Here is a 22,781-nt window from a genome sequence, read left to right on the forward strand (position 1 = left end):
CCTCAGGCCGGCGCAGGCAGCCGCAGCAGACCCCGGGCGGTGGCAGCTGCCAGGCGGCTCGGCCGCAGGCGCTGCCAGTCCCGGCAGGCGGAGGGCGGAGCGGCGCCGGAGCCGAGAGCACTGAAGGGAGTAGCCTGGGCCGCGCTGTGCCCGGCCGGGCGGCGGCTGCGAGAGGAGGCCGGAGGCGAGCACGGGGCCGGCGGTGGGCGCGCAGGGCCGCTCGCAGCTCGCAGCCGGGGCCGGGCCAGGCGTCCAGACAGGTGATCGGTGGTGGTGGCAGCGGCGGCGGCGGCCCCAGCTTCCCTCCGGAGTTCTTCTCGGGGCTGATGCCCGCAAATATGCAGAATTACCGGCCGGGTCGCTCCTGAAGCCAGCGCCGGGGAGCGAGCGCGGCGGCGGCCAGCACCGGGAACGCACCGAGGAAGAAGCCCAGCCCCCGCCCTCCGCCCCTTCCGTCCCCACCCCCTACCCGGCGGCCCAGGAGGCTCCCCGCGCGGCGGGCGCGCACTCCCTGTTTCTCCTCCTCCTTGCTGGCGCTGCCTGCCTCTCTGCACTCACTGCTCGCGCCGGGCGCGCTCCGCAAGCTCCGTGCTCCCCGCGCCACCCTCCTCCGGGCCGCGCTCCCTAAGGGATGGTACTGAATTTCGCCGCCACAGGAGCCTGGCTGGAGCGCCCGCCCCGCGGCCTCGCCTCTCCGCCGAGCCTCCAGCGCCTCGGGACGCGATGAGGACCTGGGCTTGCCTGCTGCTCCTCGGCTGCGGATACCTCGCCCATGCTCTGGCCGAGGTTGGTGCCGCCCCCGCGCCCCGTCCCTGCGCCGGCTCCTCCGGCGCACACCCCCCGCTGGCTGGGGCGCCGCGGGCTCTGCAGAGAGCGTTTTGGTTTCTGCTAGGGTGGTCGATGTTTAAATTTTCCCAACTGGTTTCTATTTTCTGCCATGCCTAAGTGTGTGTGGGGAGTTTCCAGCGTGTTGCGTCGCTTGCTCTGCCTTGGAGGGACCGGGGAACAGCGAGGTGGACGAGTGGGGAGAAACTTCGGGGGGCGCAGGGTCCTCTCCGGGGAAGGGGAGCTGGGGCGCAGCGGGCGCTGCAGCAGCGGGGTGCGGGGAGTGGGGAAGGGGGTGTGTGTATGTGTGTGTGTGTGTGTGTGTGAGCCGGCGAAGCCTGGGGAGGAGAGAAGGGCGGCTGATAAACAGGTAGGGGCGGCTGCTGCGGAAGCCCCTGGCCGGGCAGGGTAGGCAGCGCCAAGCCACAGCCCCCGGTTCCCAGTCCCCAAGCCCGGCGGGGCGCAGGGCCGGCGCAGTCCCGCCCGCCCGGGCCTGCTTACAGGTGGCTGAGCCAGGCGAGCTGGGGCCGGGCCAGGCGTCCGCACCCTCCCACCGCGGCGTCCCCGCCCCCCCATCCTCTTCCCCATCCCCGGGAGCTTTGCTGTGATGAATGACTTTCCGCAGCCCCCGTCGTGGGAACTTAGTGCTTCAGGCTCTCCAGCGACCCCCGACTCTCCTTAAAAATCGGGGAGGGGAGTGGGGGAGGCCAGAGGTGAGGGTGGTCTCCGCAGGGCCGGGAGAGCTGTGCGAGGTGGAAGTTTAACCCTCGCTTTCCCTGGAGGTTTCTTCTCCCGGCCGCGGGCTGGATTTGGGCGTCTTAGTCGGCGCTAGGGCCGCGGCTGGGCCGGAGCCCGGGGTGGGGCGAGTGTGTGAGTGAGATGTGTGTGCGCGTGTGTGTGTCTGCGCGCGCGTGCGTGTGTTTGTGAGACGGAGAGACCTCTCCACGGGTTCGGCCCGGGATTCCGGGGCGTGAAATTTAAGCCCTGCCTGGATTAAAGTGTTAGGGCTGCCGTGACTCTCGCCGACCCGTGACGCATTTTAACTTGATCTTTCTAGATGTTGATCTCACTATTAAATCGGAAACTCTCGGCCCCCTCGCTGCCCCCAGACCTTCTGTAACTGACACCCCGGGCGGAGGGGCCGGAGTGCGGGGGCTTTTGTCTGAAAATATAAAGGGGGGGAGGCTTTGATTTTGCAAAGGGCGGAACATGGATGGGGTGGAGAATTTGGGGTCTCTTCCAGCCCCACCCCCGGCTTCTGGTTCCAGGGCCGGGGCGAGGGCTCCGCGGGGGCTGGGGCGGGGACTGCGGCCGGCGCTCTCGGGGTCTCCTCGGGCCCGGGGCGGCGGCACTCCTGGCGGCCGGGGGCGCGTGCCGGCGGGGTCGGGGCCGCGGGCACTGACCGTGTGGCCTTTGCTTGCAGGAAGCCGAGATCCCCCGCGAGGTGATCGAGAGGCTGGCGCACAGTCAGATCCACAGCATCCGGGACCTCCAGCGACTCCTGGAGATAGACTCCGTAGGTAAATCGCGCCCCTTCCCTCGGCGCGCGGGGAGGGCGCGGGCGGGCGGCCTGTGCGCCCCGAGCTGGGGCCGGGCGGGGCGCCGCGCAGGAGCGCACCGAAAGGTCAGAATCCAATCCCCGGCCATAAGCGCCCGGGCGGATGAGTCAGGAGTTTCTCTTCCAGTCTCCACTTTCTCTCCCAGCGGCGGCCGAAGGCTGCTCGCTCGCCCCAGGATTGTTTTCGCCTTTAAGGAAAACGCCGCGTGTGTCATACAAAGTTCAGCCGCGGCCCCCGCCAGGTGTGCGGGCCCCGCGCCTGCCCTCCGGCCGGAGGAGCGGCGGGATCCGACCCAGACCCTGGGCGCTGAGCCCTGGCCCGTGCGCCGGGCGGGCAGCCCGCGGAGTGAGGCCCCAAGGACAGGCGCAACTCCCGGTCCGACGGGCGGGCGGGCGGGCGGGGCCGGCCCCTTTGTAATCCCTGCGAGCTGGTACCGCGTTCTTGCCGCAGGGCTGGGCCTCTGTGGCTGCAGAAGCCGGTGTCTTACTGTTTTCACGACCCAATAAAAAGCCTTAGACGCATCTGCTGCCTGAGGCTATTTTTGCGGCTCACCCTCGGGCCCTGGGGCCGGGCCAGTAGCGAACACAGTTTATTTGCAAGCACAGAGTTTTGGAGCGAATGTCAGCTGCAGAGTTCGACCCGGGTTGGCAAGGGTTAAAGGGGCTTCTCACCCCGGGGGGACCACGGGTGGGTGGGAGGGGCGAGGGTGTAGGGTGGCCGCCCGCCCCCTCAGGGCCAGAGAGCCCCTTCCTAGAAGGCGAGGTCTCTCTTCCAGGCCTTTGTGGCGCCCTTTTCAAAATGCGCAGTCGGCCTGGGAACTCCCATCTGAGCCTTAACCTGGTTTAAAAAGGGGGTCTGCAATAAACTTATTAAAAAGAGTAACTTAAGGCCGCAGAATTGGAAGAATGTATATGACATGAAGATTTTTCTCTCTCTCTGCAAAGGACTCTGAAAAGGGGGGGGGGCGTAGGGGGATTAAGTGAAATCACATGGTCTAGTCATTTGGAAATTTGTACCTAATTATGGTGGTGGAGAGGCATGAACTATTTTCGTTTCATGCCAAAACCATTTTCTAACAAGGCCGATGGTTTCTGTAGTTTCTTGACCCAGGAAATCCCTGGGCTGATCCTTATCGGGGGCGGGGGCGGTAGTTTCACCCGGAGAGCACAGCTGGGCGGGGGGGTTTTCACCCGGTCCCTCCATCGGTAACTCTGGGGAAAGGGATTTGGCTCTGGTTTGTGGCGGGGAACCCTTGCCTGAATCTCGCTGGTCCTGGATAGGTTTGGAAAAGTTGGGGGGGGCTGCTTCTCGGAGAAGGTTTCAGGCCTTTTTATGGGGGGGTGCTAGCAGAAGGGGGGCCTGTGGAGAGCTGGGCCTCCTCGTGGGACTGGCTTTGGAAGCCTCAGGGAAATGGGCCATTCACTTTCTGCTGGGACTATTCTTATTCTGGTCTTGGCGCCCCGCCTCCTCCACCCCCACCCATTATCGCCTTTAGCATTGCAGCTCCGTGGCGTATGCTGATGGCATTCCTGACCCGGGGGCTTCTAGGTTGTAGGGTCCAAACAGAAAAAAACAAGGATGCCCTAAGCTAGTCCTCCTAGTCGGTTTCAAATTCCCCCTGCAGCCATGTGCCCGGATCTCTTTCCTCCTGCCCCAGGGAAGGCAGAGAGCCCCGATCTCAGCCCTCCTGTCTTGTGAGAGGTTTTGGGGTCTGAATAGGATTCTGCTAGTGTCTAGGAGGCTTTGGGTGTGAGAATATGGGGGTGGCATCTACCTCCTCTCTCGCCTCCAGCCTTGCCCCTGGTGGGGGACCTTTTGTAACACAGCGGGGTCTCCTTCGTCCTGTTCAGTCCCTCCCCAGGTGTGGCTGGAAATGGAACCAGAGGGACCCACAGTCTCTCGCCTGAGGACAGGAGAGGCAACGGCTGCTTCTCCAGCTTGTAGGGGATGCCTTTTCCTTAACTCAGGTTCTCTCTCCTAGGGAGGGTTGTAAACTGGTTGAGGTCAGTTCTCCTGGGGTAAGCCTCCCTCCGGGTCCTGTACTCCCTTTTTGATCCAAAGGTGCTTCTGGTCTCTTAGGGGCAGGGGACAGTGTAGGGCTCATGAGGAAGGGGCTGGGTGCTGGGAGAAACGCAATGTAATGAACTTTCCCTCGGGGTTCCTTTATAACCCTTCCAGGCTGATGTTCTCCGCATTAGGTGCCTCTAAGGCCAACACTGTAGGAAGTAGAAAGAGGCCTGGAGGAATCCCAGGTGTGCGCCCCAGCTATGCTGACTCCTCCTCCAGGTGGGTGGGGCTTTGTGACTGGCATTTGGCTCCTCCCAGCATGCAGGCTGCGTCCCCATTGTACAGTTAAGGAGACTGAGCCAGGCACTATCTGGGGGCTTGGCCGCTCCTTGGCTGTGGCTGGAGGAGCAGGGTAGAGCCCGAGCATTTCATTCGGAGGGTGTGCTGGAGGGAAGAGTGAAGGTTTGTCACCTGTGGCTTTTAGAGCCGGAGGCCAGCATGTGGTCTTTTAATGACCGGCAGCCGGCGTTTAGGGCCTGTTTGTCCCGTGTGCAGTGGCAGCTGAGGTGTTTTGTTCCCCAAAGCAGACTGGCCCGCTGCCCGTGGTTCATCCACTGGCTGATAACATAAATATCCCCATCCCCATCTCGGGCCAGTCAGACCAGGATGGACGGTTGGGAGATTCTCCCTGTCCTGGAGTTGTCATTGGGACATCTGTGCCTAAAAGACAAAAGGGAAAGCCTCCTGATTAGCTGTCCTGGGAGCAGTTTCAGGGGTGATTCTAGCCGGCCAGGCCACCTGGGCCTGGTCCTGGGCTGCTCAGAGCTGTGTTTGCTGAGCTGTGGGCGGCTGCTGCTCTGAGCCACGTCTCAGCCAGTGTAGATCGAAAGGGCGGCTTTGGGGAGCATGGTCCACTCTTGGCATCTTGAGCTGGGGGCAAAGGGTGGGCTTGTTAGACTGGGAGCTGTTCCCCTTCTGTCCTTTGTCTCAAGAAATTCTCCAGCTCAGGCTTTCTCAGGGTCAGTGAACTAGCAGGGCTGCCGTCTTCTCTGTTTATTAAGCCAGGGCTAGAGGGCCCATGCACTGTGGACGCAGACCGCAGAGGCTCCTGTGAGCCACTCCTCCTCGTCTTGTTATATTTCTCTGGGCCTCAGTTTCCTCGGATGTAAAGAAGTGATAGCACCCACCGCACACACAGAAACTGTCATTGGTAAAGTGGCCGATGCAAACGTGGCTATCGCAAGGCATGGGAAAATGGGAGCGGGTGTTACGATTGAATTTTCTCCTACGAGTGGCGAGTGGACTGGTTGCTCTTTGGTTTGGCCATGGCAAGATGGGCACCACCAGGATGTGACTCAGAAGTGTCACTTTTTCATGAAAAGAAGTGCTGCTTGTAACAGTTGGTTGATGGGAAATTCCTACTGCGTGAGTCGTTCTGTTCTGATCTTATTTTGAGCCTCAAGAAAAAATTAGTGTCATTGGAACATTGAGTCATTTTCGGTAAAAAGTTGGGCTCTGGGCGGGCTTCATCTTTGCCTGTCACCTTGTGTGAGGTTTGCGGGACTTAATTTTAAATCTGCGGGTCTCAGGCTCCTCAGGGTGCGGAGGAAGCTGAGGTTTCTCTGGTTGGTTTGTGGACGCTCACGAATGCCTTCAGTGGGCTGGGAAGAGACACTTTGGGCTTCTAGTCCCGAACCCAGGAGGTGCAGAGCCCTTTAGCTGTCTAGGCTGGTGACTGGGACCTCCCAAGCTTCCCAGGAGGGGGTGGGGAGATCTCTGTGCCTCTGGGGCACCCTGGCTGTGAGGCTCACTGTCTCGGCGCCTGTTCCCCCTTGGTTATATGCTAGAGAGGCAGGAGGGAGGGAGATGGGAAGAGACCCCCCAAACTGGGACCAGGGGGCCAAGTCAAGGAGGCCCAGAGCCACCCACAGTGTCCAGGTGCGGGCAGTATCCATGGGCAGGACTGTGGGTCCTCTCCCTGCTGCAGGAATCGGAGAGACCTGAGACTCCCCCAGCCTGTCTGCCGTAGCCATCAGCGCCTGTGAATGGGGTGGTGTGTGCACTGGGTGGGGCGACAGGGATAGGGTTCTCAGTTCTGCTCCCCGGTCAGTGCTGGTCTTGGCTCTGGGCCACTGCCCCACCTGCACCTGGCCGCCTCGCTGTAAACACGGCTGGCAGATGCCAGCTTCTCTCAACCCCTTTCCGCAGGCCGCCTCCCTCTGTCAGGCTGCGGGAACTCCTCGGTGTGGGCTCCACGAGAGGCCACGTGCCCTCCTGCCTCTCCTTATGGCCGCTGGCCCTACAGTAGACTCATTTCAGGAATGAGTGGGGTCTGGCCCACAGCCCAGTCTGGCTGTTTCCAGTGCCCCTCAAAGGTTAGGCCACTTGTTCGGGGAGTGCTTTCGTGAGGGGGAGGGAGGGAGACGTACAGGCACCTGCAGAAATCTCAGTGGCCTCTGCTTCTCCTTTGCTCCAGCCCCCAGACAGAGGTGGGGCCTGGCTTCGCCCTGTGCCCCTCGGAGAGGTGCACTGAGCCGGGCAGCCTCAAGCCCCTCCTGACCCAGGCAGCGCTCACCTGGGCTACCTCGGAGGAGGCACCAGAGGAGAGGCTGCCTGTAGCCTCTTCCCCGAAGGGCCCTCAGCTTCGTTGCCGGCCCCTGCATTTGGGGCTCTCTGTGCTAATTGGGCGTTTTCTGCAGTTTCAGGCGTTTCATCTCCTGCATATCTGAAAAGCCCTGGTGGGAATCACGGTTCTCCCAGGGGCGCCCCCTGCCCCTCATGGCAGGGAGCTGTGGGGGGCTGTGCTGCCAGGTGCCTGTTCCCCAGTGGCTCCCAAAGCTGGTCTGTGGGAAGTGTGGCTGGACAGGCCCAGGGCACAGCGCACAGGCCTGGAGCAGTCACGGTGCTCTCCTTCCGCCTGCAGGGAGTGAGGATCCTTTGGACACCAGCCTGAGAGTTCACGGGGTCCACGCCACCAAGCATGCGGCTGAGAAGCGGCCCCTGCCCATTCGAAGGAAGAGAAGCATTGGTGAGTGGAGGAGGCCGCAATCGGCAGGGCAGGGCTGGGTGGGGAGGAGCTGCTGGCTCTCCCAACACAGTGGCCTCAGGCGAGTGACCCGTTCCCTCCTCCCTAAAATAGGCCTGGCCCTGGTGCCTCTGGCTCTGGCCTCTCCCTAGGCCTCCCTCCTTCGGGGGTGTCTCCTGCCCCAGCCCGCCTGCTCCTCCTGGAGTCCTGGTCTGGGCCAAGAGAACTTCCAGGGGAGAAAAGCCATCATAAATTCCTTAAGTGCTCCGTCTTGTTGGGGCTTGTTCCCAGGAGCCTTGCTGGAAACGTGGTCGTGCCTAATTTCACAGTGTGGGCACTGTGCTCCCGCACCGGCTGCTGAACCGGTGGGGACGCGCGTGCCCCGGACGCCCTCACCACACCCTGCATGCCCTGCCCCACTCACGCCTGGCTCCACGGCTCCACCCCCGCATCCATTTGGGGGATATTTTGTCCCTTCTCACAGGGCAGCCCCATGGCCCTCCTGCCCCTTGAGGAGGAGCTAGCAGGTTTGGGAGGTTCCTGGGCCAGTCGCTGCTTTCTACCCCAGTCCCACGTCCTCTGGGGTCCCACCTGATGGGGTTGAGCCCTGGTGCTGCTCATTGCTCTGTGGCCCTGAGCAGGTGGACCCCCCTCTCTGAGCTGTGGTTTCCTCCATGAGGATGGATTTTGTATCTTCCACCTTAAAGTGTGATGTCCCACTTTAGTGGGTGGCTGGTCCCAGCTGATGCAAGCAGGCCCTCCCCAGGTGACATTTGCTGTGGGGGTCTTCATTTTGCACCCTTCAGACCAGTCTTGAAGGCCAGAACACCCCAGCGAGTGCTGTAGGATTCTCTGCTAAGTCCTGCTTTGCCCCCCCAGTCACTGGCCCCACCTGTCCAGGTTCCTCCAGCCTGCAGGCACCGGGCTGGGCTGCTTTGGATGTGTGGTGCTCCTGCCCACCCCGCCCATGAGCCTCTGCTCCCAGCTGAGCCTCTGCTGCCGAGGAGGAATCCTGGCCTGTGGCTCACCCTGGTTGCCCTCCAGGCCCAGCTGGAGCCGCCCCAGCCCTGGGGTGGGGCGGTGGTCGCAGAGGCCAGTCCCTGCTCACTGTGTCCCCGCCGTTGCAGAGGAAGCTGTCCCCGCTGTCTGCAAGACCAGGACGGTCATTTACGAGATTCCTCGGAGTCAGGTTGACCCCACGTCCGCCAACTTCCTGATCTGGCCCCCGTGCGTGGAGGTGAAGCGCTGCACGGGCTGCTGCAACACAAGCAGTGTCAAGTGCCAGCCCTCACGCATCCACCACCGCAGCGTCAAGGTGAGCCCGGCCCCTCCCTCCCTACCCCAGCCCGAGGGCCGCCCCTACCAGGCAGCCAGGGTCCCTCCCAGGTGGCCACAAGGTGCTCTTGGCATGGCTGGTGGGGGGCGGTGCACGGCTGCGCTCCCATCTCCCTGGCAGGTACACTGAGGCCCAGGGAGGAGAAGGAGCACCTGGGGGTGTGGGAAAGGCAGGGCCGGCCGGGCCTTCCACTCTGATGCTCTGGGGATGAGTCTGACCTCCTTTCCACGCTCTAGGCCACAGTGCGGGGGCTGTTTTGGGCCTTGCAAGGTGTCGAGCTGCTTAGCAGGAAGCTGTCTGGCGTCCCCGGGACCTGGAGCGTCCTCTGCAGGCTCTTCAGTGGGGGCTGTGGTGCGTGGCAGGAGGAGTAGGGGGTGGGTATTCAGAGCCTGCATTGCCTCTGGAAGTGCCTGACCTTTGGAGGGTCCCCTGGCTTCTGCCCTAGAGCAGCCCAGGAGAAGGAGAGGGAGGGCTTGGGATGGGCTCCAGGCCAGATAGCAGACTTCCCTCTGCAGAATCCCAGGGTGAGCCCCGCTTTCGTTAAGTTGGGGGTAGTGCCTGTCTTTTTCAGGCTGCTTTAGCAAAATTCCATCCACTAGGAGCTGATTAGCAACAAATGTATTTCTCAAAGTTCTGGAGGCTGGAAGTCCAAGATCAGGGCGCCGGCAGACTCTCTCTGCTGGGGCCGTGTTTTCTGGGTTCATAGATGACGCCTTCTCGCTCGGCCCTCAGTGTGAGGGGCGGGGTGAACAGGCTCCCTAGTCTGCTCTCTAAGGCACTGATTGCATTCATGAAGGCTCCACCCCTAGAACCTAAGCAGGCCCGGCGAGGTGGCTCACACCTGTAGTCCCAGCCACTGTGGAAGTCTGAGGCTGGAGGATCGCTGAGCCCAGGAGTTCAAGACCAGCCTGGGTAACATGGCAGGACCCCATCTCTACAAAAAATACAAAAATTATCCGGGCGTGGTGGCACGTACCTGTGGTCCTAGCTACTCTGGAGGCTGAGGTGGGAGGGTCAGGGTCACCAAATCCTCAGCTGACTTGAGCCCAGGGAGTCCAGACCAGGTTGGGCAACACAGTGAGATCCCCAACTCTACAAAGAATTTTAAAACTAGCCAGGCGTGGTGGCGTGCACCTGTCGTACTTGGGCGGCTTAGGTGGGAGGATAGCTTCAGTCTTGGAGTCCGAGGCTGCGGCAAACCGGTGCACCAGTGCAGTCTCAGTGCCTTAGAAAGCAGTCGGGAGGTTGAGGCTGCAGTGAGCTGTGATGGAGTCACTGCATTCCAGCCTGGACAATACAGCAAGACTCTATCTCTAAGAAAAAAAAAAAAAAGGACTTCATGCCTTCCCTAAGACACCTGCCTCCTAATGCCATCCCCTTGAGCTGGGATTTCAGCGTAAGAAGCCTGGGGGCACTGGCATTCCTGCCACAGCAGGGCCTTCCTCCCTGGGGTTGCGCTGGGGGAGGAGCAGCACCCGGGTGAACTTGCTGAAGGTCTTCTTTGGTTGCTGAGGTCCCAGGGCCAGGGCTCTGTGGCTGGGCCTCTTCTCCCTGCATTCAGGGAAGTGTGCCCAGAGACCTGCGGAATACAGCGCCCTGGGTGGGCTGGCTTTGGCCTGCGTGTTTTCCTCCCATGTGCAATGGGTCTGAGGCAGGGCCTGGCCCTTCTGAGAGAGCCGGGGCTGCTGCCATCCTGTTTGCAAGGGAGGTTTCCTGCCTGTTGGGGCATCAGTCTCCAGTTTTGGGGACGGGGTTGCAGGGTGAGTGTCTAAGGTATCTTCTGGCTTCTGTGAGGCCTAACACCTCCCTAGGGCTCCCATCTGGGAGGGGTGGGCTCTCTTAGGGCTCCTCTCCCTGGAAACTGTCTTCAGTTGGTTTAAAGTGCTGTTAATGCTCCCACCTGACCTGCGGGACCCACGCGTTTGAGCAGCAGGTGCAGGCGGGCGCGGCCCCCCTAGTCCAGGAGGCTGTTGCTTTGACTCGGAGCCTCCTGGCTCGGCCTCAGCTGAGGACTTTTTTTTTTTTTTTTTTGACACGGGGTCTTGCTCTGTTGCCCAGGCTGGAGTGTGGTGGTGCGATCACAGTTTGCTGCAGCCTTGGACTCCCAGGCTGAAGCTATCCTCCCACCTAAGCTGCCCGACTATGACAGGTGCACGCCACCACGCCTGGCTGATTTTAAAATTCTTTGTAGAGTTGGGGATCTAGCTGTGTTGCCCACCCTGGTCTAGACCCCCTGGGCTCAAGTCAGCTGAGGATCTGGTGACCACTGAACCTGCTCTTCCTGGAATATGGGATTACTGAAATTATGTTTGAGGATTTCAGTTTTGGGGTTACATTAGTAACCATTCTTTGACTTTAGAAAATAATTATTTCACATCCCCCACCCCCCACTGTTGTGACTCCAGGCCCCTGGAGGGAGATGGGGCAGGGGGAGAAGGTTCTCCACGAAGGACTTTGCAGCCAGCCAGGCCGTTTCCTCGTCACATGACCAGGCACTTTAGACTCGTAACTGGGAATTATCTTGGCCTCTGGGGACTTGGTCCTCCGAGGTGCCTGGGTATTGAGTAAGCAGATTCCACATCTTACTACCCGGGATCTCCAAGGCCACACAATCCCCTTTCGAAGCCCCGAGTTTTTCCCAGGGCCCTGCGGGTGCTTGTCTGGGGCACTCTTCTGTCCTTAGAGGGTATTTACTGCCAGGGGGTCAGGGAAGGAGGGGAAGGGAGGGCCTGACTCGGGCCTCCAGGTCCCGGTGGCCCAGGTGCCCCGGCTGTGAGCCCAGCACCGTCCCCTCTGTCCTGTGTGCCTCCCTGGGGCACAGCCTCTGCCTTTCTGTGGGCCTCGGCATCCTCCCAAGTTGTATGTTGGAGGCCCTTGTGAGCTCTGAGTCCGGGATACCTGTGGTCTTGTTCTCATTAGAGATTCTCATGTCAGTTCTGGGTGTTGGGGGAGCCTTGGAGGTGTGGGGAGAGTTTCTCAGCCCATGGCTCAGCCTTGGGCAGGCCCCACCCTTCCCGCCCTGGCTTGTCATGGGGTGAGGATAGGAGGGCTTGGCCCTACAGGGCAGTGCTGCCTCCCTCCCCCGGCCCCCGGAGCGGGCTGGGTGGGGCCTAGGGGCTTCCAGCACCCTCTGGCCCGTGCAACATTGGGGATGAGGGCCAGTTCCCCCTCCGGGAGTGGCCCCTGCTTTGCTCTGTGCAGTGGTGGAGCCGGGACCAGGGCTCTGCCTCTGGGTCTCATCTGGCGGGACAGGGTCCTGGTCAGCCCAAGCGGGGACAGGGTATCCTAAGACCTCAGGGCTGTGTCCTGCAGCAGAGCCGGGCGGCCCAATTCCCACCTCCTCAGACCCAGGACCCCATCACATTCCCGCTTCTGGGAGGCGTCTTCTCCCTGCCCACCCATCCGAGGGTTGGAGGAAAACATCCGGCTCCGGACACAGGGGCTCTGGCTGAGGGGACAAAGGTCAGAGGAAACAGGAGCCCCACTGCGGAGGCTGAGCCAAGAGGCTGGTCCTGCCACTGCGGATGGAGGCGGCTGTCAACCTGGTGAGAAGGAGATGGGCCCCAGAGTCTCAGACTCCATGCCTGTGAGTGGGCATGGGGTCAGCTAAGGTCAGCGGGGTTGGGGCTGACCGAGAGGGGCCCCCACAGTCTGTCCACCCAGGCTGGGCGTGGCACCTCCCGTTTCCATTTTTTATGCCCTTCCAGTCAACATTCAGAGATCTCTTGTTAGAAGATGGTAGTGAAGCCAGGAGTGGTCACTGCCCGGCACAGGCCCTGCTGGGATCACCAGGATGTGACTGACCGGCAGCCTTGGGGACAGACTGGCCAGGGTCCCCAGCTGGGTGGGTGTTTCCTTGCACTCTGCCTGGCACAGTCAGCTCTTGGTCCCTGGACGCCCGACTCTTCCCCCAGACCCAAGCCTCGGGGGTAGGACAGGAGTGTGGGCCTGGACGTGGACCATGGGGATGAGATGCCAGCCCGAGGGCTGCAGGGGTCTAGCCGGGACGGAGCTGACTCTGAGCCTGCCTTGATGGGCTGGAGGCTTCCAGAAGGTGTGTGCTCACCTGGTGCTCGGGATGGGCCTCTGCTCCCTGGAACGGAGTGGCTGGGGTGTTCTGGGTGAGAAGCTCCCAGCCACGCCTCTGTCCACTCTCTGGGGTCTGGTGCAGGAGTCTCTAGGTGGGCGGAGTGGGGGTCCTCTTGAGCCAGGCTGGGCAGGGGACTCTTACATGAGCTTGAGGCCTGAGCATTGCTTCCATTCTTAGTGGATGTGGGGGCGGTGCTGAAGGAGGCAGGATCTTCTTTTTTTTCTTTTTTATAAAGACTGGATCTTGCTTTGTTGGCCAGGCTGGTGTCAAATTCCGGGGATCACAAGCATGAACCTCCTCCATGCCCGATTTGAGGGATTTTTTTTTTTTTTTTGAGACAGAGTCTCACTCTGTTGTCCAGGCTGGAGTGTAGTGCAGTGGCCTGATCTCAGCTCACTGCAACCTCTGCCTCCCAGGTTCAGGTCATTCTCCTGCCTCAGCCTCTCGAATAGCTGGGATTACAGGCACACGCCACCATGCCGGGCTATTTTTTGTATTTTTTAGTAGAGATGGGGTTTCGCCATGTTGGTCAGGCCGGTCTCGAACTCCTGACCTCAGGTGATCTGCCCTCCTCGGCCTCCCAAAGTGCTGGGATTACAGGCGTGAGCCACTACGCCCGGCTGGGATCCTCATGACCCAAGTCAGCATCTGGATTGAGTGACATTCCAAGTCTCTGTTGAGAGACCCCCAGGTTGGGCTGTGGGGCGATGGGGCCAGGGCTCTGCTCTTTTGGAGTCTAGGCTTCCTTTCTGTGAAAGAGGTGAGAAGGAGTGCAGGTTAGGAATGGAGATTCAACACTGTGTGACCCTGGGCAAGGGGCTTCCCTTGTCTGTGCTGTGTGTTCTCATCTCTAAAATGGACCACGATGGCGTCCTCACAGGGTAGCTGTGAGGGTTACAGTGACGGGCGTGTGCGGTCCAGTCACGTGTCTTTCATGGCTGATACTCTGTCTTGGAGCTTTGAAAGGGTCAGGACATAACCTGGAGTTGGGGCGGGGTCCCCTGCAGGGAGTGACTGTCCCAAGCCCTCCTCAGGGCGTGTCTGCAGCCTCTAGGCTTTGTAGCAGCAGGGACTCAGCATCCCAGGTCTAGAGGGGTGACAGCGTCCCTTCATTATAGTCTCGGGTGAGTTCGTGCCGGGAGTGTTGTGGTGGGCAGGCTTACGATGCAGATGAACTCAGCTGTGGGAAATTGGAATGTCTGGTGTGATGAGGTGCAGCCCACATCTCTGGGACAGAAAAAGGGGAGGGACATGGAGACCCCCCCCCATCACTTGGGCTCCAGCTTGGGTCTGGGGGCCGGGCCACCTACCGTGGGGGTCCTGAGGACATTGTAGTCTCTGTTCTTTGGACTTGGCCTTCTTTTATGGAGGAGGTTTTTGTGAGAATCCAATATTCATTTTGTGTTCTTGGGAGAAAAATGCAGCTATTTCCTGGCCAGACAGAGGTGGTGGAACGGCCCAGAATCCTGGCATACTCAGAAACAGGTGCAATCATAAATCGCTGTTTGTTTTTGTTTGATAAAAATGGGCTTGTCTGAGGAGACAGTGGGTTCCCAGACGAGCGGCCGTGCCGTGTGCCTTTCGCACGGTGCCCAGAGGGGCGGCATTTCTGCTGTGTCCTGGGAGCCCACATACCTGCGGCGGCTGGCCATCTTGAGTGGATGAGAGAGCAAGCCTGCCCCTCGCCTGGGCTTTGGTGTCTGGCCAGATGGGCCTGCGGTCTCTGCCGAGCCGGGCCCTGGTATCTGCCCTGCCGAGGGAACTAGGTGAGGCTGCTTGTTGACCAAAGAGGTTGTGCCACCCGGAGGGTCAGGGCTGGGAGCAGAACAGGGCGCCCTGCCCGAGCCCATCCCCACGAACCCAGATTTCAGAGCCCACCTGCCCCATGCCTCACTTGGCCGCCCCTGCAGAGGCTGAGGGTGGGTGGGAGCAGCAGAGTAGGGGTGCTTTGAGCCCAGGAGGTGGCAGGATGTGAGGCTGGTGCTGTTCCACCTGCTGGGACCTGTGTCCAGGGCCTCCAGGGGAGGGGAAGAAGGAGCTCGGCCCCTGCCAAGGCAGGAGGGGGCTGGGTCTGGTTTTGTGCACTGGGATCCCTAGTTACTACCTGGCAGTTCTTGACTCAGGGAGGGCTAAAGACATGCTTGGAGGGCTGGGGGTGGCTGAGGTCCCAGGCGGCCCTGCTGCTCCTCTTGAGGCTTTGCTGCAGTTCATCCTTAGGCTGGGCCTCTCCCACCCCAGGCCCTCAACAGGAGCATGACTCTAGACTCACTCTCTGCCTGTGGTGTGTGGGGGGTGGTACTGTGCTGAGCCTGGGGACCAGGGGGCGGGTTGGTTTCGAGGCTCTGTGTTAGAATAGACGCCGGTGGCAGCCCACTCCTGAAGGTTGGCTTTGTCCTCAGTTCTGGGGGCTTCTGCGTGTGCAGCCTCATTTATTCCTCAACCCCTGAGTGGGTGTGATCGGCTTCCCTTTTCCAGATGGGAGGTGGAAGTGTGTGCACAGCTGCAGAAGCCTCTCTGGAGGATTCTGTCCTGGGGAAAGGGGCAGATTGCTGCGGGAGTTGGGGGACTGGTCTGAGGCCTCCCGAACGGAACGGAACCCCATCCAGGAAGCGGCGGTGTCCTGGCCGCTTTCTCTCACGCTTTGTGACGTAGCGAAACCTCCCAGGCCAGGTCCTGTTTCTGAGCTGGCTCCTGACCCCAGGCGTCCCACGCCCTGCACCTGTTGAGCTCATACTTGGCTGTCTGTTCATGCCCCAGGCAGGCCAGACCACTTCACACGCCTGCAGGCACCCTTTGCACTGTGGGTTAACCATTAACTCAGCCTTGGACAAGCCTGGTCCCCAGTGCCTTAGGGACCGGCTTACCTTCGGAGCCTGCCTGGTCCCAGGGTGCAGAGCTGACCTTCTGCCTGGGGGTCCTGCTGATGCCCAGTCTCCAGAGTCCCCCACCCTACCCCCTGAAGAAGGTTGGGAAACATTCCCCTCTTCCCTCCTTTACCCTCCTGACTGCCTGGGAGGCAGGGCCACTGGGCTGGGGGCATCTGACCTTGTGCTGAGGTCTCCTCATTCACCCAGCAGCGTGCATTCCCCCACGCCCCTGTGCTCAGGGGGTGACCCAGCCTCTGTTTCCTTTCTAGCCTCAGTTTCCCCATGAACCGTGAGGGGTGAAGTGGGGGCTGTTCTTGGACTTAGACCCTGTATGCGGCAGGGCTGGTTCCATGGGCACAGATGGAGCGCCTGCTGGGTGCTTGGCTCCCCAGGGCCTGGGAGGGCAGGAAGGTGGTGGCTGTTCCCTGGAATGTGCCCCAGGGGGCAGGTGGGACAGCCTAGCAGTTAGGGACAGGTTTAGTTAGGGCTTGCCTGTGTCTCAGTTTCTTCTTCTGTGAATGGAGGTGCCAGTTGTGCCTCCTTATAGGGTGGTTGGGAGGATGACATGAGTGCTGGGGTTTGGGCTGGGAGAGCCGGTGCTCGACTCACGCGGTCCCTGGCCGTGCATTAGGGGTCTGTTGATGCCAGGCGTGTGTGTAGTAAGATTCCCATAATGGGGCCCATGTGTGCATTATGCCTGCATGAATGTGTGTGGGGGGTGGAGTTGCCTCCCCATGACAGGGTATGTGTGTACATTATACAGGTGTGTGTGTGGGGTGGAGTTGTGTTCCCATGACGGGGCTTGTATGTGCATTATGCATGTGTGCATGTGTGTGTGTGTGTGTTTCTTGCCTCCCTTGTTGAATGCCTGAAGCTCCCCCTCTCTGGCCTGGACTGGGCCATTGTCTGCCTTCAGCTCCCCCAGGAAGGGGCTGTGGAGGCAGGACCCCTATGTTGTGGTTCTGTGCCTGGAGAATTGAGGGCAGGTGTGGCTTGCGGACAGGCAGAGTCCGGTCTGAAGAGGGACACTCGGCTGAGGTCTGGTTCGCTTTTGAGCTGCCTGTGCCTGACAGCCACAGCCCACCAGCCTGTGCTCCTCCCGGTTCATCTTGTGGAGCCTCAGTGATGGCCCAGAGTTCCTGGCCCTGGTTTCCGAGGTCAGGCCTCTCTGAGCCCAAGGAGAGCCTTGGACCTGGGGGAGTCATGAGGGGACCCCGGTTGTGGGTCTGCTGGCCCTGCTGCCTGGGGGCTGGCAGGGAGGTGGGGACCTCATCAGGCCAGCAGCTGGGATTATCATCTGGACTCTCAAGTCCACAACAACCTCAGGCTAGGATACAGCCACGAACCCCCCATTCCTAGGCCATGGCTGTAAAATTTTTTTTAATTAATAGAGATAGGGTCTTGGTGTATCGCCCAGGCTGGAGTGCAGTGGTATTATCACAGCTCACTGCAGCCTCAAACTCCTGGGCTCAAGTGATACTCCAACCTCAGCCTTCTGAGTAGGCTGGGAGTACAGGTGCCACCATGGCTCGCTAGTTTTTAAATTGTTTTTAGAGACAGGCTCTTACTATGTTGCCCAGGCTGGTCTTGAACCCCTGGAGTTAAGCGATCCTCCCGCCTTGGCCTTCCTAAGTGCTGGGATTACAGGCGTGAGCCACCATGCTCAGCCTGGCTTTTAAAATGTATTTAATAACAACATGATCATTTGAAAACATTTTCCAGCTGCACATCCACACACAAGCAAACACTTTCCCTGGCCACCTGCACCCCAGAACCCCCAAACTCCCACACCTTAGCAGTGTGCATCCTTCAGACCCCCCAGGCACACGTGAACCTTTGGGTTTATTTTAAACAAAAATAGGATGAATCTACAAAATGCCATGCTCCAACGCCAGGCGTGGTGGCTCTCACTTGAAATTCCAGCACATTGGGAGGCTGAGGCAGGAAGATCACTTGAGTCCAGGAGTTCAACATCAACCTCGGCAACATAGCGAGATCTCATTTCTACCAGAAAAAAAAAAAATTTTAAATTAGCTGGGCATGGTGGCCTGTGCTTATAGGTGGGAGGCTGAGGTGGAAGGATCATTTGAGCCCAAGAGTTCAAGGCTGCAGAGAGCTATGATTGGCCTGGGTGACAGGGTGAGATCCTACTCAAAAAAACTAAAACACACACAAAAAAAACTGCACTGCAGCTTGTAGGTTTTTCACCTGGTACTCCTACACTCTCCACCACAAGGTAGCGTTCCTGGGAGGAGGTCAGAGGTCAGAGGTCAGGCTGCTCTCTCCTCCCTCCCAGCCTGTCCCTGGCTCCCAGCACGTCGTGTTGTCTGAAACTCCATGCAGGCATTCATGGCTGGGCTGTATTCTGTCGGACAGGTGGCCAAGGTGGAATACGTCAGGAAGAAACCAAAATTAAAAGAAGTCCAGGTGAGGTTAGAGGAGCATTTGGAGTGCGCCTGCGCAACCACCAGCCTGAATCCGGATTATCGGGAAGAGGACACGGGTGAGTGGCTGCCTTCGTTGGCATTGGTGTTCGAGAACAGATCCTCGGAGCCTTGCTTTTGGGGTGTTAGGTGGCCCCCTGGAGCGCGATGCTCACGACTGTGTGCATCTGGGCTGCTGTTGAAGGACTTGTTGGCCTGCTCCTGGGCCAGATGCCTGCTGAGGAGGCAGATCCCACGCCTGCAGGTGTCCAGTGGGGAGCCCAAGCCGCGGCACTGACAGGAGAGGAGGTTCAGGCCTCACTGAGAGGGGCTGGGAGTGCATAAGATGCCCAACTCATCAGTGGGCCACGGGGCTGAGATGAGAAGAATCTGAAGATGGGCCCCTGCCGGGATGGGCGGGAGGAGCAAGTTCGAGGACTACAGCTGCCCTGGCTGGCTGGGGTCTCTCCTTCACCCCACTGAGCGGACTCCACCCAGGAGCAGAATGGCCTCTGTGCCCTGCTGTGTCTGGGCCCTGGGGGCACGAGGGGACTCAGAAGTTTCTCCATGCCAGGGTGCTGGCCTTCTCTTCTGGAAAGATAAACACCGTAGGTATTTGTTGCTTCAGTTCTTCACCCCGACGGCCATCCCTTGGCCCACTCACTGCCGTGCCCTTTTGTTAACAGGAAGGCCTAGGGAGTCAGGTAAAAAACGGAAAAGAAAAAGGTTAAAACCCACCTAAAGCAGCCAACCAGGTAGGACCTGTCCGCTGGACATGCTGAGTCCTGCAGGGCGGGGAAGTGCAACCAACTGATCACACCAGCAAATCACGCTTCCTGTCTCGCCGGGTGCGGCAGGGACGTGGCCCTGATTGGCCTTCATGGTGTCTGCTGGGCTTGGGTCTCCTTGCTCCCCGTCTGCTCCTGCCTCGCAGAACGCCCTGGCCCGCGGCTCACTCCCACTCTGGGAGCCTGCCTTCAGCTTTGTCCTTCTCTTTGTCGTTGATTGGGGACGCAGGAGCATTGCACATGAATGGAATGGGTTGGGCGACCTGAGCAGCGGTGGGGCTGCTCTGACCGCCTGACCACTCTGGGATCACCCACCCCATTTGACAGATGAAAAAACTGAGGCTTAACTGAGATTACAGATAAGGACTGTTGGAGGCTGAATATATCTGGAAATCCTTTATAAACGCACAGGGCTGTCGGCTCCTGTGTTGGAAATTGCATTTGGCTGCTAGTGACACCAGACAGCACAGGGATTGAGATAAGGTCGAGTTTCATGACTTTCATCTAAAAGTGGGATTGCAGAGCAGGGAGGGTAGCCTTGAAGTATCATCAGGGTCTCCCTTCTGTCTGGCTAGTGGCATCCATCTGCAGTTGCCTCATGGCCCAAGGTGGCTGCGAAAGCTCCAGAAACCACATCTGTGCTCCAGGCTGGAAGAAGGAGTGAGGGGGGAAAAGGGCAAAATAACACCCTTAGAGAGCTATCCTGGAAATTCTACCCAGTGACTTTTGTGTTTTTCTCAGCTGCCATCCCTCCACTGCAAGGGAGCTTGGGAAACGTCTCCTAGCAACACACGTCACTTCCCAGATGGAGATGGGACCTAGGCAGTCGCTGTCATCACGGAGGAGGCAGTTTCAAGCCTTCCTGGTCCTTGGCATTGGCCCGCCTGGCTTGGGAAAGTTGGAGCCCTGTCTGGCCTGGTTCCTCCTCCTGGCACGTGGGACTCCATGGCGGCCAAAACAAATAGTTTCTTTAGAAGAGAGGAGGCTCTCAGAGATAGGGTGTCTGAGAACCCTGGCTCCTGTTTGCAATGTGGGACTTGGGCCTGCGGGTGAGGTCCATTCATGAGGAGCCTCTTGGGAGGAAAGTATCCACTTGGGCGGGTCTTTGAAGTAGTCCAGGACTGTTGGTCAGCCAGCCTTGGCTTCGTTTGCCCAAAGTGTGGTGTGATGGGTGGTTTCGTGCCTGCCTGCAGGTTCCGTTTCTACAGAGCGTTAGGCTCTGGCCTCCGTGGGCCTGCTGGTGACAGATCCCATGGTGAGAGGCTGGCACTCCTGTTGTCCCGTGCCTGGCTGGCACTCATGCTCAGCCTATAGTTGGCCCAAGTGTTGGAGTGTGTGAAGGAGCGGCAACATAGGATGCGGAAGAGTTGTTCTTAAAGAATCAGCATAGGTCTGCTTAGGTGCAGACTCTTCTGTCTGGCTGGTGGCCTCCATTCTCAGGGTTGTCTCATGGGCCAAGGTGGCTGCCAGAGCTCCAGAAATCACATCTAAGCCCTCGGCTGGAAGAAAGGAAGGCAGGGAGAAGGGCAAATGAACCATTCTTGGCCTCAGTTTCCCCCATCTGTACAATGGAAGAATGGGGCTTGGTCTCTAGACATGTTCTTCTGTGAGATACTGGGAGCCTAATCCCAATTCCTGTCAGGGTACTGCAACATGGCTAATGTGGCAAATGTGATTCTGGAAATTTCATGAAAACTTGAAATCCATGTGTACCCCTGATTGGGTTAAATGTTTTCACCCTGTTTGCCTCCTATGCAGTGATGTGTGTGCTGGGTGGTTCACTTGGTCGGTGGTCTCAGTGTCTGTCTTTCCCTTCTCCCTGCAGATGTGAGGTGAGGATGAGCCACAGCCCTTTCCTGGGACATGGATGTACATGGCGTGTTACATTCCTGAACCTACTATGTACGGTGCTTTATTGCCAGTGTGCGGTCTTTGTTCTCCTCCGTGAAAAACTGTGTCCGAGAACACTCGGGAGAACAAAGAGACAGTGCACATTTGTTTAATGTGACATCAAAGCAAGTATTGTAGCACTCGGTGAAGCAGTAAGAAGCTTCCTTGTCAGAAAGAGAGAGAGAGAGAGAGAAAACAAAACCACAAAACATGACAAAAACAAAACGGATTCACAAAAATATCTAAACTCGACGAGATGGAGGGTCGCTCCCGTGGGATGGAAGTGCAGAGGTCTCAGCAGACTGGATTTCTGTCGAGATTGGTCACAGGTGCTTTTACCGAGGATAAGAGCCTGCTTTGGGAACGACTCCAGAGGGGTGCTGGCGGGCTCTGCAGGGGCACGCAGAAAGCAGGAATGTCTTGGAAACCGCCACGCGAACTTTAGAAACCACACCTCCTCGCTGTAGTATTTCAGCCCATACAGAAACCTTCCTGAGAGCCTTAAGTGGATTTTTACACCATAAAGTGATTATTAAAGCTTTTCCTTTGCTCTTTGGCTGAAAGCTTTTTTTTAATTATCTCTTGGATGACATTTACACCGATAACACACAGGCTGCTGTAACTGTCAGGACAGTGCGACGGTATTTTTCCTAGCAAGATGCAAACTAATGAGATGTATTAAAATAAACATGGTATACCTACCTATGCATCATTTCCTAAATGTTTCTGGCTTTGTGTTTCTCCCTTACCCTGCTTTATTTTTTAATTTAAGCCATTTTGAAAGAACTATGCGTCAACCAATCGTATGCCGTCCCTGCGGCACCTGCCCCAGAGCCCTTGTTTGTGGCTGAGTGACACCTTGTTCCCCGCAGTATACACCTAGAATGCTGTGTTCCCGCGCGGCACATGAGATGCATTGCCGCTTCTATCTGTGTTGTCGTGCCCTGGTGCCGTGGTGGCGGTCACTCCCTCTGCTGCCAGTGTTTGGACAGAACCCAAATTCTTTATTTTTGGTAAGATATTGTGCTTTATGTGTATTAACAGAAATGTGTGTGTGTGGTTTGTTTTTTTGTAAAGGTGAAGTTTGTATGTTTACCTAATATTACCTGTTTTATATACCTGAGAGCCTGCTATGTTCTTTTTTTGTTGATCCAAAATTAAAAAAAAATACCACCAACAAAACCCATGGACGTGAGAAGCGTTTTGTGGTACGTTTTTCTAGCACTGATTCTAGACCCTGGTTGCCAGGTCATGCGGTGTTTTGTTGGGTGGAAGCGGAGGTCAGAGCTTTCTGGGTGGGGTCCCTGGACCTGCCTCCATGGTTTAGCACCTGCGGGGGTTAGGCCAAGGGCATCCTCCTGCAGGCTGCACTCCCTGGAGCGGATGAGGAGTGTCAGAGTAGCCAGAAGACCATGAAGAGTTTCATCCAAGAAGGGAGCCCACCTGACCTGGTGTGTCCATGTGCGGCACCCACCATACCCTGCCCGGGCTGGCCCCTCCACCACCTCCAGGCCCACGAGACAAACCATCGAGGTCGCTTTCAATCTTGACCCCACGTTCTCCGAGGACCATCTGTGGACCGGTGGCTGGCTGGCATCTGTTGTCCATGTGCTGATGGAAGGTTCTTACGAAGGATTGTCTTCAACAGCTTATCTTCATGGTGCTGTTTTCAGCCTCATCAGGGCAGCCTGGAGGCTGGAGGGGAAGTGCAGGGCCAGGTGGTTGCAACCTGGTTCCTGTTCCTTGGATGCCTGCTGGGGCCCTGCCTGGGCCTGTGGGCTGCTGTCCAGCTCTGCACTGGTTACAGCACCTTGCCCAGGAATGTGCGTTGGATGTGACGTGTGACAATGTAACATGTATTTGTTTCCGTGAGATGCTGGTGACAATGCTCCGTTTTTCTTTTTTGTGTAAAGTCGTCTGGTGTAACACCGTGTCCATTAAAGTGATGGGGCAGAAAAGCCAGGTGTGCTA

General features: G+C 58.6%; 1 protein-coding gene across 4 annotated transcripts; it reads left to right on the forward strand.

Annotated features, from left to right (window-relative positions):
- Positions 1–224: 224 nt before the first annotated feature.
- On the forward strand, positions 225–21,006 carry PDGFA (platelet derived growth factor subunit A). Of its 4 annotated transcripts, none has more exons than XM_003918914.5 (7): positions 225–786; positions 2,249–2,345; positions 7,315–7,419; positions 8,544–8,731; positions 18,086–18,212; positions 18,819–18,887; positions 20,746–21,006. In XM_003918914.5, the coding sequence occupies exons 1-6, from the start codon at positions 724–726 to the stop codon at positions 18,872–18,874; spliced, it is 636 nt and encodes a 211-aa protein (XP_003918963.1). In that variant the 5' UTR covers positions 225–723; the 3' UTR covers positions 18,875–18,887; positions 20,746–21,006. The 4 variants fall into 4 exon arrangements, with proteins under 4 accessions (XP_003918963.1, XP_017810174.1, XP_009197494.1 ...); XM_009199230.3 differs by lacking the exon at positions 225–786 and adding an exon at positions 1,422–1,538; XM_017954685.3 differs by lacking the exon at positions 18,819–18,887 and having other exon boundaries at positions 233–786.
- The last annotated feature ends 1,775 nt before the right edge of the window (positions 21,007–22,781 follow it).

Source organism: Papio anubis, chromosome 4 (assembly GCF_008728515.1).
Source record: "Papio anubis isolate 15944 chromosome 4, Panubis1.0, whole genome shotgun sequence".
NCBI classification, from domain to species: domain Eukaryota; kingdom Metazoa; phylum Chordata; class Mammalia; order Primates; family Cercopithecidae; genus Papio; species Papio anubis.